Source organism: Pithys albifrons, chromosome 4 (assembly GCF_047495875.1).
Source record: "Pithys albifrons albifrons isolate INPA30051 chromosome 4, PitAlb_v1, whole genome shotgun sequence".
NCBI classification, from domain to species: Eukaryota; Metazoa; Chordata; class Aves; order Passeriformes; family Thamnophilidae; genus Pithys; species Pithys albifrons.
Genome location: NC_092461.1, coordinates 51,025,223 through 51,043,485, shown reverse-complemented (window position 1 = coordinate 51,043,485; position 18,263 = coordinate 51,025,223). Strand labels below are relative to the sequence as shown.

General features: G+C 41.8%; 1 protein-coding gene across 1 annotated transcript in view; it reads left to right on the top strand.

Annotated features, from left to right (window-relative positions):
- LAPTM4B (lysosomal protein transmembrane 4 beta) overlaps positions 1-18,263 on the top strand; it is a 68,065-nt gene that overhangs the window by 9,598 nt on the left and 40,204 nt on the right. The window contains exons 2-4 of the mRNA XM_071554109.1: positions 7,211-7,322; positions 14,867-14,940; positions 15,546-15,668. Of these exons, the coding sequence (XP_071410210.1) occupies positions 7,211-7,322; positions 14,867-14,940; positions 15,546-15,668 (309 nt within the window). The remainder of the gene's footprint in view (positions 1-7,210; positions 7,323-14,866; positions 14,941-15,545; positions 15,669-18,263) is intronic.

The window sequence follows — 18,263 nt, the reverse complement described above, 5'->3', positions numbered from 1 at the left end:
ATCAGCAGAGTCTTAAAGTTCAGTGTTTAGTGTCATAGCAATCAAAGTTGAAATTATGTATAAAGTCTGATTGAAATACTTCATGCAGCTTTCTATTATATCCTCTCTATAATATGCACTCAGTGATATACTAGTCTGAGCCTGCCTGGATGATTCTTTGACTTCTTATGCATAATAAAGAAAAATAGCAACAAGAATTGCAGACTCTATGCTGTCTTCTCCAGATTAAAGAACATAAAAACCTAATCAGTACTTCTGATCTGACTAATGCTCTCCCTGTTCCAGTGCAGTAGGGAAGTAAGAAAGAACAGCTTGTGAAGGGACAAGGTTTTCTTTTATTGTCCTATTATTTTAAGATTGCGCAATGACCTGAAGCAGGAAGGCTTCTGTTTTATCTTTAAAATGTTTTGTAATATGAATAAGCACTTGTATTTCCTGAATAAATAGCTCATCCTTTTCTGTATTCCTCCAACCTTTGACTTCGGTAATAAAGTCTGATAACGAGTTTCACTGGTCAAAGGGGTGAAGGATCCCAAGTTTAAGTGGCCATCTTTCCATTTCCCTTCAGGCAGTTTTGTTTCACTGGATGAAAAGATGACTGAGTGTGGCTGGGTTTCCTACCTTGGACCACTTACTAACTTGTGCATCACTAACATAGCTTGTCCTTCAGCACTGGGGAGTTGAAACGTTTTCATTTGGGCGAATCAGAAGGCTTATACAGCAGAAAAAAGAGAGAAGTGTCTACTCTGAGAGCCAGGGTTCTCATGCTGCTCCATTCCTGGAGTTCAGCCCAGTGGCTGAGTCCTCATTTGTAGCTCCTGTGCCCTGACGGGGAAGTGACTGAATCGTTGCCATGAGACTTGTAAAGAAACTTGGGCACGCGGAGAGGACCTCGTTCCTTCTTGCATTGTTTACCTTCTCTCTGAAGCACTCACCTCTACAACCTTTATTGCTAAAATTGCCTGATTGTTCTTTAATCAGAATTCAGAACAAAGCCCAAAAATGCCCAACCCACACAAAACTGCATAACAGGGAGAGAGAGAAATCAGATGGGAAAATCTGCCTATATAGGGCAATAGTTGATAAACCTTAACTCATCATCAATGTTAACAGAAGTTTGGGAAAGGCACCCCATACAGTGCAAATCTGCCCTGAGTTATGGAGTTAAACCCTGAACTTGATTTTTTTTAAACATTTGCAGTGTTCTTGTGTCCTCCTGATGAACAAAAGTGTTCTCGCTTTTATGAATATTTTTATGCTAAAAGGAAAAAGGAAAGAAAATGAAAAGAACATGCCAAGTGAAAAGGAAAGGTAGATGGAGAGAAATACAAATGTTGAGATATTAAATACACATCTTCCATACATTCGTACTTTTTCTAATGGTAATACTGACTTCAAATAGCCAAATACTAGAAAAGATTCTTCTGTTTGGTTTCAAAGAGCAAAGCTAGTTTAAGACTGGTGTTTTGTTTCTGTATTTTCTATAGAGAACAAGTACCTAGAGTCATAAAATTGTCTTGAGTTTTTTGAAGAATGTTATAGGGTGTGGGAGTTCTGCTTTAGATTTTCTTCAGTTTTATTAAAAACAATTTGGATTTCTTACTATTAAAATTAATGTCCTTGGTGATTTGCTTCAATAGTATCTCTGTAGAGGACAACAAATTAAACCCTGCCAGTTTTGTGGAGTGTTAAAGATATGCTAGAATTGTGTGAGCCAGTTCAAAACCCAGCCAAAGTTTAGGAGCCTTGGTCAGTGACACCCCAAGGTGTTCAAAGACCTTGGAGAAAGCTGCTGGTTTTTGCTGCTCAGTCACCAGCATTTTTGTCAGAAAATCAACTCCTCTTTCATCTGGTAGCTCATACTGTGTCAGGTGTGGGTCTAAAGCATAAACTACAGTGATGTTTTTTTCTGTAACATCAGTCACAGTATTGCAATTCACTATTATGGTTTACAGGAAGCTGAAGGGTAGCCCAGAATTTTTTCATTAAATCTATTTTTTTCAGTATTTTCTGGATCATAAAAACAAAGTTTATCTTTGCAGTTTTCTGTTTTTCTTCCCTTATCTGAACATATCATATTTTTATACCTACTTACCACTGGGGTGCTCACTGTCATTAAACCAGCTCTCTGGAACCATAGACAGATGCCAGCAAGAAGTTAGTTCTCCACCAGTGCAGAGATTTCGGTTGTGTGCTTAAGTGGATCTTGAGTTCAGTGAGGCTGAAAACAGACACAGAATTAAAACTGTATGTACCTCTTTTACCACGTAGCATTCATACTGCTATATGCATGGATTCAGTTAGAAACTGAACCCTCAGTAGAAATAAAGCTAGGGGGTTTTCCTTCCTTCTTTCCATAAATATAGGGATTTATCTTCACTGCATCCAGAAGTCTTGGGAGAACTGTAGTAAAACATTTGTAGAGGGTATTTTTAATACTGTGTATTGATATAAAGTGATCTTAATATTTCCTCTTCTAAACTCATTTCTCAGAGCAATTTTATTTCCACTCTTGACTGTAAGCTGGAGAAAGACAGGGAAAATTAAGCCATTGTAACTCCAGATGATTATATTGGCAATTGCAGACATCTATGTAAGTTGCTGGCAAGAGCATTTCTCTGTCTGCTTGAGTTAGGAATCAGGAGTAGATCTGTGTTATTGCAAGCTCTTAGTAGCTGCTGGAACTAATTTTATTTCACATAAGCTGGGATAGATACCATGCAGCTGCCCTTCTATGAAGGATCTGGAATTATAGTGGTACTCATTTTCTCATCACCTGTTGAGGCAGTGGTTCCTGAGACCTTCCCTCCCTGCCATTTTTCCCCACAGGTCACCACAATTCACTGCGGATCTCTAGAACAAATTAATGGAAAAGAAGGCCTCTCGTTCATTGGTGGTAGAGATCTGAAATTTTAGTGCATTATGTAGTTTCTAAATGCTAGATGCTGTTTGTAGAAGACATGAGGTTGCTTCCTTGCATCCTAAGTGCTGCACATTGTCTCCAGCAGGACTCTCTCTAGCAGCTCACATTGTGCCTGAACGGCTGATTCTTTATCAGTGCAGGTGGGACGGTGGTGCTGGTCCCAGTTTCAGAATGTGCTGCCTTTCTCCATCATGTCTGCTGCACCTTTTCTTACACAGTTGTTGCTGTTTAAATTATCTTCTCCTCAAATCTGAAATTACGTTTTGTAAGCGCAGAGTAGGACATCCAGTTAATGCTCCAATATTTGGAGTACCTCTGTGCTCCATAATATATCCACTTTCCCCCTTTATGTTGTGCATTCTGGGGTCTCTACAAAGCAGTTATTTTCCTCCTCTTCATTGATGAGATGGTGGATGTTTTTCACATCTGTCTGACAGAGAAGTAGGATTTCGGGATTTCTTAAAATCACTCTTCCGTTTCCATATCAGGATAAGAGGACAGTTGGGTATTTCTGGGACATTCTGTGGGTACTCTGCAGTCTCTTGTTAGGGCACTCTGGGCACCATCCTGCAGGGACTGAGCCCAGGAGAAGAACTGGGGGCTGATCATGGGGTCTGTCAACAGCCAGGTCATGAATCAGGGGGGCCAACACCAGGAGCAAAAGGGGCAGAGACCAGGGACGCAGCTGGAGACAAGCTGCAAAATGCATTTATGGGGTCCATTCAGGAAGTGTGACTGGAGATGGCACTCCTGTGGTGCCACTGGGACAGGGACCGATGGCCCAAGGCTGAGCTGGATGAAGTCCTGGTTAATGGGCAGGGGTGTGGGGAGGCCCAAGGTGGGGCTGTGCAGGGCCAGTAAGGCCAGGTAGTGCCCCTGGGGCTCCTCTTCTGTAACCCTGGGTAGCACTATGGCCACAACCAGCCACATACAGTGGTCACAGTTCTGACTTGATAGTGCAAAGTCTTGCATTTTATTCTTACCACTGAACACCACCCTGCTGCATATTCATGGATGTGTTTCTCTTTCTCCATCCATAAAAGGAGGACAGTGTGGCTCATTGGGAAGGTATAGAGCTTAGCTCCTTACTGAAAACTTGTATAATGAGAATGCTTTCTACACACTGCTAATTGATTGTTACACCGTTTGTTGCTGAAGGAATGGAAAACATCTTGAAGGAAATCTTGGCCCTATAGAGAGAGAGCAGAAAAATTTCCTTTGCTTTTGCCAGAATGGAGATTTCAACCCTCATACCAACTGCATTTATCATCAGGGAATCATTCTTTATGCTCTTATCCTTGATTATGTGTCCTTGAAAAGTGTTACATCAGTAAGATTTTAGGCATACTGAATTCATGCTTGAAAATATTTTTCAAAATTCAATGGTCGCATCACTTTGAAAACAAAAAAACCCCAGTGAACACAATACACCCAACTGTGCACACATTTCTGGGACAAAGACGGTGAGCAAACAAACACACAGAGTATTTTGCTTGCGCTGCTGACAGCATAGCTGGAAGGTGCTCAGAGATTATTATGAGGATCTCCAGAGAACAAGCTGATAGAACAGAAAAGTAATGCACTAACGAACATTAGAGAGATTCTTAGTGACTGCAGCAGACTTCAGATCAGGCAGACACAATTTGTTTTATCCAGGGATTTAAAGGCAGTGCTGACAAACACATAATCTGAATATGGACATATCCATAAGGAGAAAGTAGAGTGCCTAGGTCAGTATTTTATGAACCTTCCTAACTATATCTGTACAAAAAAATTAAACCTATATGCCTTTAAAATAGCAACACTCTATACATTTATAGTTTTTATAGTCTGATTGCTTGGTTATTTTGAGTGCTTTTCTTAGGTAACATATTTATTACTGGCCCATGTCCACTGGATTTCCACAGAGGAGTATAAAGCAAGAACTCGATTGCAATGTAGAGTTAATAAATAATGTTAAAAACTAGTAGGATCTATAGAATGTAACTTTGAATGTTGACTGCCATCTGATTCCTGACATAAAACTATTTAACTGTTATATGTAAATATGGAGTAACAAAGATCTCAAAGCCCCTTCAGATCATATCTTCTGCAGTCTGATTATTATTATTGTTCAACAAGATGCTGAACTTAATTTCCTAACTTAAGTTTCCTTTTGTTGTAATTTAAGTCTGTTTACTCATCTCGCAGTGAATCTGGAGGAAAGTCTATTGCCGCCTCCTTTTCCCCACCTTTCTGCACATATAAAAGACTGAAAGCATCTCCCTCTACCTTTTCCTTGCAAGCAACCCTGTTTTTTCCCCTGTTAGTCTGACTTTCTAAATGTCTGATTACCCTCTGCCCTGTTTCAAGATCTTCCCCAGGGTTTTTCCTTGGATATTTTAGAAACCCTGAACCCTTTCTGCAGAGGCCCATGTAGGGCAAGTGGGAAAAAGGCTTGTGCATCTGCTGTCCAGGTTTCTGCAGTACTGCCACCACCACGTAGCCACAAAGATGAGCTTATGGGATGCCACTGAGTCATGTTTGGTTCACTCACTGTCGTACCCAGATTCCTTTCTGAGGAACTGTCACCTACTCAGTTATCTTCAGATGCAAATGTGGTGCTCTGTGCTTGTTGGTATGGAATCGGGCTATGTTGTCTGAATTCTGCCTTAGCTGGTCAAAATGGTTTAACCTTATCTCCTTAAGTGCTTACAGTTTGGCACTGTCTGCAAATTAAAGAAAGGAAGATGTCACAAGTGACTTGAAATACCACGTTTTTCAGTGACAGTGGAAAACCCTAATCAATGTATCTTCTGTGCTGGCTGTGAATCCTTGACAACTGTGCTTGCAGTACAGTTGTCTATCTGGCTGTGCTCTCATCCTCCTGCACTTTCAACCAAACCAGGTTTTCAGTGCTCATTTATGAGAATCTCAATGTCAAAAGGTGTGCTAAAATGCAAAGAGATATCTACTACTTTGCTCTGTCCATAAGGCCTCTTAGCCCATCAGAGAGGGAAAATAAGAGGAATTACTTACAGTTTGTCCTTGATAAGCCCATCAGCATTTTTACTTATGACCACACAATTCTGAAGTGCTAATGGGGAGACTGCTTGATTTTTCTGGTCTTCGGTTTATTTTAAATCTTACAATCTTGCTAGAAATTCATTACATAGCCTTCCTGCTTTGAAGAGGCATAAACTGTGCTTGCTCTTTCTTTGTCTTGTGAACTCAATCTATTCTCCACAGTTTTGCAAAGACTGCTAACAGATTTGGTATCAGCTAAACTTGATGGAATTTGCCTATCAAAAAGCTTTTGTCTTACCCAAGAAATTCTCTAGCCTGTATTTTTGTTGATGTTTGTAACCTGTGATCAGATTAGGGTAACTTCAAAGTGAAAACCAAAGCAATAAAAATCCATCTTTCCCAGCATACTCCATTATCTGTTTTCTTCTCTCCATTTTCTTGTTCACCAGTTATCTTCCTAGTTCTGTAGAATAAGCTTTTAGCCTGACTGTGTTATTTCATGCCGAACAATCTTCTTTTCTGCAATTAGCCCTCTTCACTTCAAAGTGAGCGTTTTGTTCAGTTTTACTTTAAAATACAGCTCTTTGCTACCTCTCCGATCCTCTCATAGCTGATACTTGACAATCCGCTTCTACTAAATCATTTGATACTGTATTCTTGGCATTTAATGCACTTATTTCATAGCCAGGGCCTTTGTGGATATGAATGTCTCTCTGTGCCGTGCAACACAGGAAAGTGAGAATCAGACACTGGGCTCACATTGCCACCCCCTGCTGTCCCCCAAACCTCCCCATTTAGCACCTCACACAAATCAGCTCATCACTCCTGGCTTCTTAAAATACAGCCTTTTCCAGGAATTCGGCTCCTCACTGGTCATCTAACAATTTTACAGGGCCTATCCCCAATACCAACTCTGCCATGCTAATAGTTCGTGACTACAGCACCCGTTTGAGTCAAAATGACTGGTTTTAGCTGATTTTAGTTTTTGTAGCAGAACAAACTGGTGGATGTGCTAACATTTTATAGTCTGAAAGAGCAGCAGTAACTTTTCTGACAGTGTGGGATAGAGTCAGAATGAAAAGAGGTAATCCACATTGTGTTTCATTTTCATGTTGCCACTTAGGGGAGAAATAGGGTCTGTTTACACTAGAGAAACTAATTGCAGTGTTAGTTAGATAGTACAGTTGGAAAACAATCTCATGGAGCATGGTATGTGCTGCCCAGAGGTTTTTCATGGATTGCTTTCACAGCTTGACCCTTTTCTGTTTTTCGTCTCTGTAGATTATCAATTCGGTGGTCTTGCTGATTCTGCTGAGCGCCTTGACTGATCCTGACCAGTACCACCTAACCAGTGCTGAATTAGGGGGTGAATTTGAATTTATGGATGATGCCAGTAAGTACGAACTGCCTAAATAGTAACACTTGTTGCTCCAGTACTTATGTAATTGTCCTATCATTTCAATAATTACTTTTAATTATTCCTTCACCTTAGTATCTTACAGATGCGTTTTTATTATGAAGGGTGTATACATGGCACAGTTAAAACTAGTTTCCTAGTAGTAACCTTATCTGCAACCTACTAGTAATCAATCCATCTGTTCCTCTTGTGTCCTGGCTTGGCAGGGCAGAGCCAGCCCTAGGCATGGAAGTGTGTCCCTGAGCGTGATGCTGAAAGCCTGAAGGGGATTCTGCAAGACACAGGGAGATATGAAGTCTGTGCACCTCCCAGCACCATGTCCCATTATGCCTGCACATGCATAAGAATCCATAGTGCTGTTTATGTAACTCACTGAGTGCGTTCATTCAGGTTATGTGCATTTATTCACCCTGCCATGGGCACATGGCATGACTTGCACAAACCTCTTCTAATAGATGCAAGTATAAATACCAACTATATAGTCACAGGCATATTAGCAATAACACGTACCAGTTCATTCTCTCACCAAAAGACATAGAAAATCTCTGAAACACTTTCAGGGAAGGGTGAGCCAGACTATTTGTCTCCTGCAAAACCTCCTGTCCTTTGCAAATGTTTCTTTCTTCCATGAGTGCTTCAAACTATTTGGTGATGTTTGTTGATTAACCTGTTTAATTTATATCTAGAAAAGTATGCATTCAAAGTGATTTTGATAAAAATGTCTGTTTATTTTCATTTCTGCTAACAAGGTGGTTACATTGAACATTTCTCATAGTAATCTGGCACAAAGTCTGTTGCTAGTTACACTGGTGTCTTTCTTCTCTGAATCCCACCAATCCACAGCAAAAGGCTCTAAGTCCCTGAAGTCAATGAAAATACCAGTAGGAGAAGCAATAGCCCCACACATGAGAAAAACAATTGCCTTATGGTTTGTTGGAGCTGTTGGGTATCATTTAAGGGATGCTTATTTCCGCAAGGTCTTTAGTGTAAATATGCCTTGAGGGTCTACATTAAATTAATGGTAAGAGGTGATTACTTTCACTTTATTGCTACTTTTACTTTATTGTGTCTTCATTGAAAAACCACCTACAACTTCTGACTAAAATCTTTTTATATAACTGGATTTAAGAAAGTAAGGACCATAGTAGATACAGATGGGCTCCTAGCTGATTCTGACATATTAAAACTGACTGCCTTGTCCTAATTCTCAGAGATTAACCTTGGTAATGACTGTCTGTCAGTGTGGTTTTATATAGCCGACATCAGAGGCCTGCCAGTGCCCAAGGCTTTAAAATTGTAATTCTGTTTTGTAATGCAATAGCTGTCAGATCAAGTACATTGGGGATTTCCATCTACACTTGAAAATTGTATTTTCTGTATATTTTTATCAAGGCTTCTGAAGTGAACACTGCAAGATTGTAAAAGGATGGCTTGTGGGCCAAGCGACCTCATTTCCATTCGGTAAAAGAAACATTTCACAGTCAGTTAAAATTACGAATGAACATTTGAATTAAAGTTTCCTTTTATTCTTTGACTCCCTCCAGTTTAATGTCTTACTGAGTAAAGGCAGCTGAATCAAGCTATTGGCTTTTACTGTTACTGGAAATAGCTGGCAGGAGATAATTTCTTTCTTCTTTTCTTTAACTATGACTGTATAGGTTCAAATCCAAAGAAATGTTTTACTCTGAGATAAATCATCAGACAAACTTCCATGTACTCTTATCTTTTCCTACTTTTGTCTTTTTTGAAGAAATGTTTCTCATGTTAGCTGCATATGCTGAAGCCATGTACATGAAATACATGAAGATATATAATTTTTTATTCTAAAGAAGGTCCCAAAGTTATCTATATGTAGTTCTGTTGACAAATAACAATGTAAACACTTGTAGTCATTTTTCTCATTACTATTGGTGTTCCTATCAATAGCAAACAACAAAAATAAATGCAGATACAGAGTTTGCATGTAAAATTTGTCACTCCCTTTCCTTCTCTCCCTCCTCTGAGAGGCTCCCTCATAAAAAAACTGAAAATATCTGGACATAAACTTATTAGCTGAGTCACAGTAGTGAAATGAAGTTAACTATAGTTTTCCCTTGACTTCTAAGACACCAGGATTCCCCCAATAGTTGTATTCAGATTTATTTCTGACTGTGCCTTTTTTATGGAGACTTTTCAATTTTCTGTGCCAGCAGTGAAAAAAATTCCTGCCACCTGCAGAGCCACAGCCAGTCTAGTTAAAACTGTTGGAAAATGCCAGTGGATCATCAGTCCTGCAAAGGGCTGCTCAGCCTTCATTTCAGGATTAAGCGTGGTTCCCAAGGCATTACCAGAGACTCCAAAATGCCTGTTTAATTAGACAGAGAAAGGATTTACCTGAACACTTGGAAAAAGCTCTAGACTATTGCTTTTCCTTTGTGTTCTAGAAAACAAAACAAAGGAGGAAAGAGTTTACCAAAACTTCCCATGTGGCAGATGGAGATACTGGAAGACTCCAGTGTGTGTGTGGTTTGGCTGGCTCTCCAAGATGTACATCTGGGAGCTGGGCAAAATGCTGGGCTTCCTTGTGTAGTGGATATTCAGCTGGGCCCATTTAGAGTCATGTTTCTTCTTAATATTTCCTTAGGGGGCCTGAGGGAGTTTATGAACTAGAAGCTGGACTAGAAAAAATTAGAAACATGTGAACTGTGTAATACTGCTGCTGTTTAAAGACTAATAGACTCTGAGCAGGAGATGGAAAAGCCCTATAATTAATTTGACTTCCCAGGAGGTTTCACCTGAGCCTTCTGCTCACCTTCTTCAGACACACAGACCATCATCCTGAAATGTCAACAGCCCCAGTCAGCAGTGGATTTTGCTTGCTTTTACTTACTGCCTTCACAGTGTCAGAGATGTGTGTGACCATTCATAAGCCATATGACAACAAGGACTGAAATCCTTTGTGTGCCCTAGAGAAACTGAGAGGAACTTTGACACCAACATCAGCAACTCAGGCCAAATTCTGCCTGTGTCCCTGCCCTAGGATGGGCAGATGGGACAAGCAGAGATCTTAGGGCAGGACAGGATAATATGATCTCTCTGCCTAACATGACATGCACCTAGGACTTAAAAAAAGATTAATTTAAATTGAAAAAATTTAATAAACCTACAGACAACAGGCTTGAACTTCTGCAGGGGGATAAATGGAAGTATCAGAGTAGGTACATTCCTGCCCCAATCCATCAGCACCACCCCTGTAGTATGGACCCCCATGTTACAGGGAGGGGTGAAAAATGAGATCCCTGCCTAGCTTAGCATATTTAGGGTGGCATCTTCCTCCCAGCCTTTTCCTCTGGACTCAGTGTGCTGGGCTCAAAGGTGCAGAAAACTCTTTCCTTCTTACTGGCCTCCTTCCTTTGCCAGAAAGCAAATGCCACTGCTGCGCGGGTTGTGGCCCAGGAGGCTGCACGGCAGCTGGCAGCAGTGGCACCTGCTCACACAAGCAGCCTGGAGGGGAGAGCAAGGCAGTAATCCTTAGCCGGCAGTAAGGAGGCAGTTGGATAAATAAGGCTGGGAGAGTGGGCGAAACTGCATGAGGATTGTAGGCTGCTGATCAGCAGCTTTCTGGTCCCTGCTGTCAGAGCTGTGAGCCAGTGATTAACTTCAGGGCTGGGGCAGGTGATGAGATGGAGGATTTGAAATCTTCATCACTCCACCCAAGTCCTGGCTTGAGGACTGACCTCACTGCTGCTCCTCTCTGTCCCTGCAGCACCCTGTAGTGAGTTGACCTTGGCTGGACAGCAAGTGCCCACCCAGCCCATCTATCACTTCACTTCCCAGCTGCAAAAGGGGAGAGAGAATAAGATCGAAAAGAACTCATGGATGAGGCAGTTTGTAAAGCAGAAAGCTAAAGCTTGCATGCACAAAAGCAAAGGAGAAAATAAGGTTTATTCTCTGCTTGCCATCAGCAGTGGTGTCAAGCCGCTTCTCAGGAAGCAGGGCTTCAGCATGTGCAATGGTTTCTAAGCAGGCAGCCATTGGAAACTATGAATTCTCCCTTGCTGCTCCTTTCATTAGCTCTTATATACGAGTGGACATCGTATAGTATGGAATATCCCTTTGATTAGTTTGGGTCAGCTGGCCTGCCTGTGTCCCCTCCCAGAATCTTGCCCTCGATTGGGGAAGGAATGTTGCAGCACTGATGCTGTGCTCAGCAGTAGCCAAAACACTGGTGTGTTACCAACACCTTTGTAGCTACCAGTGCAAAGCACAGCACTGAAGAGGGCTACAATGAGGAAATGATCTCCATCTCAGTGAGATCCAGTACACACCCACCATCAGCCCCCTTTGCAAGAGGAAACAGGAAGGCAAGGAAATAATGTTGAGATGGATTTGAGGGAGCTCCAGCTGCAGCTTGACATGCACACAAGCACCTCATGGCAGGAGCTCTGCCCAGCCACAGCAGCATCTTCTCCCCAAGCGACGTGAAGGTAGAATCTCACTGCAAGGTATAAGAAAAAAACCCCTCAACTGGTTTCTTTAAAGCCAAGTGAAAAAACTCAAAAAGCCATCCAGGTCAATAGACCATATAACTCCTTTAGTGGTCCAAGTACAGCCCTTCTAGCCATGAATGTTATGGAAAGTGCAGCATGGCTGGAAAAAAAAATCACACACCCCTGTTAGTTTCTCATTTAATGTGCACATATCTAGTTTCATGCTGATTAATTGTAGCTGACACAGCTCAAAAAAACCAATGAAGGCTTAAATGAGAAAGAACTAGCTTGAGCCAACTAGGACTTGGCACAGCTAGGGAGACACTGGAGACAGGGAGCATGAGTGTGTCAGATGAGCTTCAATGTCAAATTCATCGCAGTTTGCTAGGCTCTGGCTCTGAACCAGTTCTGCCGTGGTCATGGGCAAAGTGGGGCCTGTGACTGCTGTGTCTGCTGTAAATGACAATGACAGCAGCTTCCCCTTGGATACAGGTGGTTGGGATTAAGAACAGACAGAATAAAGCAGTGCCTCCAAACTGATGGTCAGAATAAAAGTATTGGTACAAGAGCCTCTTTTACAAGAGGTTCAGTTGAGGTTAGGGGCTACAGGCAGCCATTTCCTCTTTTTCATTACTTCAATTGTACCTGATCTATTCAAAATAATTTTGATTTCGCAGGATGTATATGGGCAGCCATAGTAAATGGTCACACAGCTAAAAGTGAAGAAGGTGCAGTATCTGTTATCAATAGAGGATTATTTTGTGGGTGTGTCTTGCTCTTGAGGGCAGAATTCAGATGATCTCTTACAGGCACAGCACAGCCTCTATAACTCCTAAAAAGCTACAGACAGTGCAGCTCAGAGACCTGCACTGGATGTCTGGATTCTCCACACGGTCTAAGAGAAGGTGGTGCCTCTGAAGAGCAATTTGGGATGCACTGAGTTAGCATTCCCTGCTGAATTATGAGCAGGGAGCCCAGCTGCTTCCTGATGGCTTTTCATAGCACCCACAAGCTGAGCTGCAGAAAGCCACTGTGAAGGAAGCAGTGAAGCACCAGGGTGCAGATAAACTCAGTGCTGAGTGCTGGTCCCTTTCTTGGGTGAGACCTGCTTTTTTGGACAATAAGACAAAGATTCAAGCATTTGCACTGTGAGTAAGGACATCTGCACTTCAGGGCCTCATCAGACTTGAGACTACAGTGCTTCTCCAAGTGCCAGGAAAGAGCACTATATCCATAAAATTTAATCCATTGAGCTATGAACTAGCCTGCAATAGGAATTGTGTGGCATTTGGGTCCCTATGCAGTCACAAGGACAAAATTTGGGTGCAAGAGAGAGAGAACAAGAGTCCTGAAACCGAGAACATAGGTAGTGTTCTGAAAAAAGAGAGACCTGGGTTCTGAAGTCCTTAATCCTGCCGTTGATAGGTACAATGCCCAAGGAGCCTGTAGGCCAGAGAACATAAGTGCCCTTTGGAAATGCCCTCACCAGCCAGCAACAGTCTCCTCTCGCTCATTTTTCCACCAGCTTCATAGGTCTTAGGTTCTTCTCTGCATCAAGGGCCAGCAGAATTCTGGATTAGTGCAACCAGAGCTCTGCTCTAGGGCAAGGTTTGTGTTCCCTCAGACATGGGAGAATCAGGGACTGGGTCCTTTGTCTTTACATGGATGATCATACTGATAGGCTGGAAATAATTACAGACAGGACTTCCTGTCTGTCCTTCCTCTTCAGCCATGACCCAAGTGAGCCTGTGCTGCTACCTGCCGGTGGTAGGTGAGACCTGTCCACAGCTACCAGATCAGGACCTTTCAGGTGCTCTGTTGAAGGCTCCAGGGCACCTCCTCAGAACCTGATTTTGATGCATCCAAGGTGTTGGAGGGACTGGCCCATGCTGTGGGGTGCTCCTCATCATGTGCTGGAGTTAGATGTTGTGGCAACTCTGTGATCACATGAAGTCATCTTTACACTTTGAATGCCTCCAGAGTTAGGGTAGTGAACAGCCTGAACACTGTCATGTATTTGTGTGTCTCAGGTCCACCAAGTGCCTGATCAAGGCAGGTAATTTAAATGTAGCTGGTGACAGCAATGTGGACAGCAGGTACCTCAGAGATAGCAACAAAAGTGGAATCTCTTATGTCATGTCCTGTGTACTTCACATCCTCTCTCCTCTTTGTGCACTGGCTTAGCCTTGGAAAAGTAGGTGCAATGTGCCATTGTACTCCCAAACTCACTGTAAGGTCAGGTTCAGAAATTCACTTCTGATAACCTGATAATGGCTTGTAATGATATCAAGGGAAGTGCCTATGAAAAGACCAAACATATGTAATTTTTTCTCCCAGGATCTCCTTCCAGCTGTTTGTGACTTTGGAACTTCTTAAATCTAAGGAAAAGTTAATTGAAAGCTGATCAGCAATAAAAGAAAAAGGAGTCCTATAACCTTAAAAGATATTTTCCTTTCTTTATTGCTTCACCTTTCCTGACAGTTATACATCTTTATTAATAAATATATCTCAGTAGTATTCTTGGTTGAAATGAAAATTTTCAAGTTGTTATTTCTCCTCTAAGCCTTTAGCTGCCAGTTTTGCTCCTTTTCCAGAAAAGAGATGCGTGAACAATGTTATACAGGAGTTGTTGGTGCAGAAACAATCTGTAGTGCAGAAAAGCAGATGGTTTCTGACTACAGCTGTCATCATCACCAGCAAAGTAGTCTTCTTGTCAAGGCTGCTACTGAATTTTGAAAATCCTCAGAAAAATTAGACCATTCACCTCTACAGCCTCATAGAGGCTTCAGTGGCTTGCACAATGTTAAGTGTAAGCACAGTGTAAGGCTGCAGGCTTGCACAGGCAGAAGCACTGTCTGTGCTTTTCATATTTAGGAGGTTCCCCCTGAAAGCCAGAGATTTCCTCCAGCAATGGCTGAATGATGCACTTGACCCCATCTCCACCCATTTCCCCACCCTGTCCCTTGAGATGCTCTGCACAATGTAGATAGCAAAATAACTGAACCAAGCCCTGAATTTATCTGCAATTATTTTGATGTGTCTCTTTTCCAGATATGTGCATTGCTACTGCAATTTCTCTCCTGATGATTCTGATCTGTGCAATGGCTACATATGGCGCATATAAGGTAATTGTATTTGCTGAAGACATGAATCAAGTGAACTATACAACTCCACAGAAACAAAATTAAGAAAAATGCATTCTAACAGTTGCTTCTTTAGTTGTTTAGCTGAAAATTGGGGTGGGGAGAAAAAGAAGTAGAAGAGGCAGCAGAACTGATTGCTTAGATCAGTGGTACCCTAGGGCCCCCTGCTGCAGGCAGCAGAACTGCCCAGTTGTGTTGACTGTCTGCAGTTTCAAATATGAGCAAACTCTGGGCAAATGGTGAATTCAGAGAACTGAATCTTGTACCTATCAAAGTTAAGGGAATTTTTTCTCATTCACATCCCAAGCCTGTGGTTTACCCCAACATTAATCGTATTAATTAGGAGGGAAAAGTATCATGTGGCTTCTAAATATCCTAATATAATGAGTTGAGGGAGTTGCATTGCACATATTACTGCGGTTCAGCAGTCAAACTGCCTTGACCAGCCATTTTTGGCAGAATGTCATATTTCTTTTAGCTGATTTAATACTACATAGTGTCAAATATTCCTTAGATTTTAGTGTAGAAAGAGTTATCCTTCTACTTCAACTTGTGGCTGATGAGTTTCTAATTTATTTCCTTTTTAGCAACATGCAGCTTGGATCATCCCTTTCTTCTGTTATCAGATCTTTGACTTTGCTCTCAACACACTGGTTGCCATCAGTGTACTCATCTACCCCAGCACAATTCAGGACTACCTCCATCAGCTGGTAAATCACTTGATGTTCACAAGCCTTTGGGGTTTTGGGGGGAAAAAACTGTCTGTTTGTTCTGTGTTTCTAGCCAATTATTTCCTGTTAACTTTCTGTGCAGTCCCTGAGAAGTTCTCTTAGTCCTTGACAGTCTGAGTTCAACATCCTTGCAAGGTTACATTACGAACGTACTGCAATATTTAGGGTTTTGTAATGTTGTGAAAGCTCTCAGTACCACTTCACTTAGAGTGAGACCAAGATTAATATATAGATAATAAGTAATTGCTTTTTCATTCAGAGTTATTCTGTTCATATCCAGTGGCTTATTTTTGGTGCTATTTCAGGAATGTTTTGTTGCTCCTTTTCATTTACTCATTTCATTAGGCAAGAGTTTGATTTGAGTGTATGTTTGGTTTTGCTAGAAAATATTTTGAATTCTGTCTTAGGGACAGTTAGAGGCTCCCTTCTTGCCATGGTCAAACATCCATAGCCAGTATTGCATAAGCCTGCAAGATATGATTGCAACACCCCAAAGTGAAAACAAGAGCCCACCAAGAGCCTCTGTCCCATCACAGAACCACGTGCTGTGTCCAGCAGGGTTCACGTGTTGTTGCAGAGCTCTGGAGAAGCCAGGGCTGCAACTGTCTCTGAAAATCTGTCCTGAGAACCTGAATACAGATTAGCTTGGCTGTGAACTTTATTTCGTGGATGGAAAGCTAGCTTGGCCAGTATAAGTAACAGGTAATAAGAAACAGCAGGCAGATAAGTAGCCACACAAATCTTCAGGAAGAGGCAACGTGTCTGTTATCCTTCATCTTTTTTAACACTCACCAGCATTCACTGGATGCTACACTGGAAGAGAAGCCAAGGAATAAATCAAAAGGTTCTCAGAGGCTGGAAGAACATCCCCCCACTTCCCTGAACATGAGTCACAACCAGGTTTTACTTAGTTTTGATCACTATGCAAGAACATGAGAGGGGCAGGAGCAGGCTGGGAGCTGTGCTCTTAAAAGCCTCTGCTCTTCACTGAAAATCTGGTGCCGCATCTGGAGCTGGCTCACCAGAAGGGCAAACAGCAGCTGATTCTCTCAAAATGTCTGCTAAAACATCACTGTATTTCCTGCAGATAAAAAAGTAATGGGCTCTTCTGAAGCAGAAATAGAAGGAGCAGGCCTTGGAAGGGATTTGGTATGGTGCAGCAGATCACTTTGTGACCTGTCTTGCTCTTCCAGAGTGTTAAAATCTCTAGTTGTGCACATCCTTGTCTTGCTGTTGAAAATTAGTTTTCCTGACTAGTAATGAAATGCTGCAGGACTTCAGGAACACTAAACTGTCAGCACTCAAAAGGGCAAGGGGGATTTCAAGGATAATTACAGGCTGATTAGCCTGACATTGCTACCAAGCAGAATAGTAACAGAAGGACTGGGGCTGAGAGGAGAGTCAATTGATAAAGGATTAAACCAGAGGAAAATGGTTAATGACTGCCAGCCCAGTTTCATGGAAAATCAGTCCTGCTGGCAAACTCATTTTCCTTTGCTGACAGGATTACTGACTTCGTCAATAAAGATAGGCAGGGACATAATGAACTTTCATGAGGTGTTTGACTTCGCAGCATGAAGCTCAGAGCAGCAATAAAACAGTAGATCAATAAGGGATGTATCACATGGATTAGGAAAGGTTAGCTGGCAGTCTGCAAAGGGTTGTGGTCAAGCCAGCCATCTGCCAAGTGAGTTTCTATTTTGGTTAGAGGAAGGTCTCCAGGAATCTGCAGTAGATTTCATGCTCATCCTTACTTCCATTAATAATGTTAGTACCCAAGAGGCCCTTCATAATGGCTAATGTCAGCCTTGGGAGAGCTTTTCCAGGCTCATTGTCTAGAGGGGTTGAGTCCTTTGGTGGGAGGTTGCGAGCAGGAATCCAGTCTGGCTTTTCTATGTCTCCTCTGAAAGACCCTACCCTGCACTGCCCAGAGTGAGCTCATCTCTGCATCTCCCAGGGGCAGTATTTGTGGCTTTTCCAATCAAATTCACTTCTCATAAACCCCATGGCTGACAGAGTGAGCTAGGCTGAGAACCTGAGTTCAGCCATTAATGTGTGCCACATAGATAAAGGCAAAGAAATTTAGAAGCATGAGGAATATAGATGAGCACACAGTACGACAACTGTGCCTGGGATGCAGTGACCCTGTAAGCAGCCTAGGGAATTAAGTGTCAAAATGACAGTCCCCAAGTTGTTTTGCTCTTTCCAAAAATTGCTGTTGAGATTTGTGGACAGAAAAAAGAAAAGCAATTAATAGTAATGAAGAGACTTCCCTTCTCAGTTGGTGACATAGATTTTCTCTGTCTGTTTATGGAGTCTGGTTGTAAAAGACAATATTTGAAAGTCAAAGAACATGTTGAAAAGTTCCTCAAAAAACCTGTATAAAATCTGGATAATATCATAGTATGATGGTAGACAATTAGCTTTTCCTACTTCATTTACTGAGAAAGGAGACCAAGCCGTAGTGCCACTAGAGTTTTCATATGCAAAATAATGAGGTATTAAAAGGCTGTTTAAATTGGATGTGTGGTATAATGATAATGAGCAGCTAAAAGCTAGTCCAAGTTAAGTTCA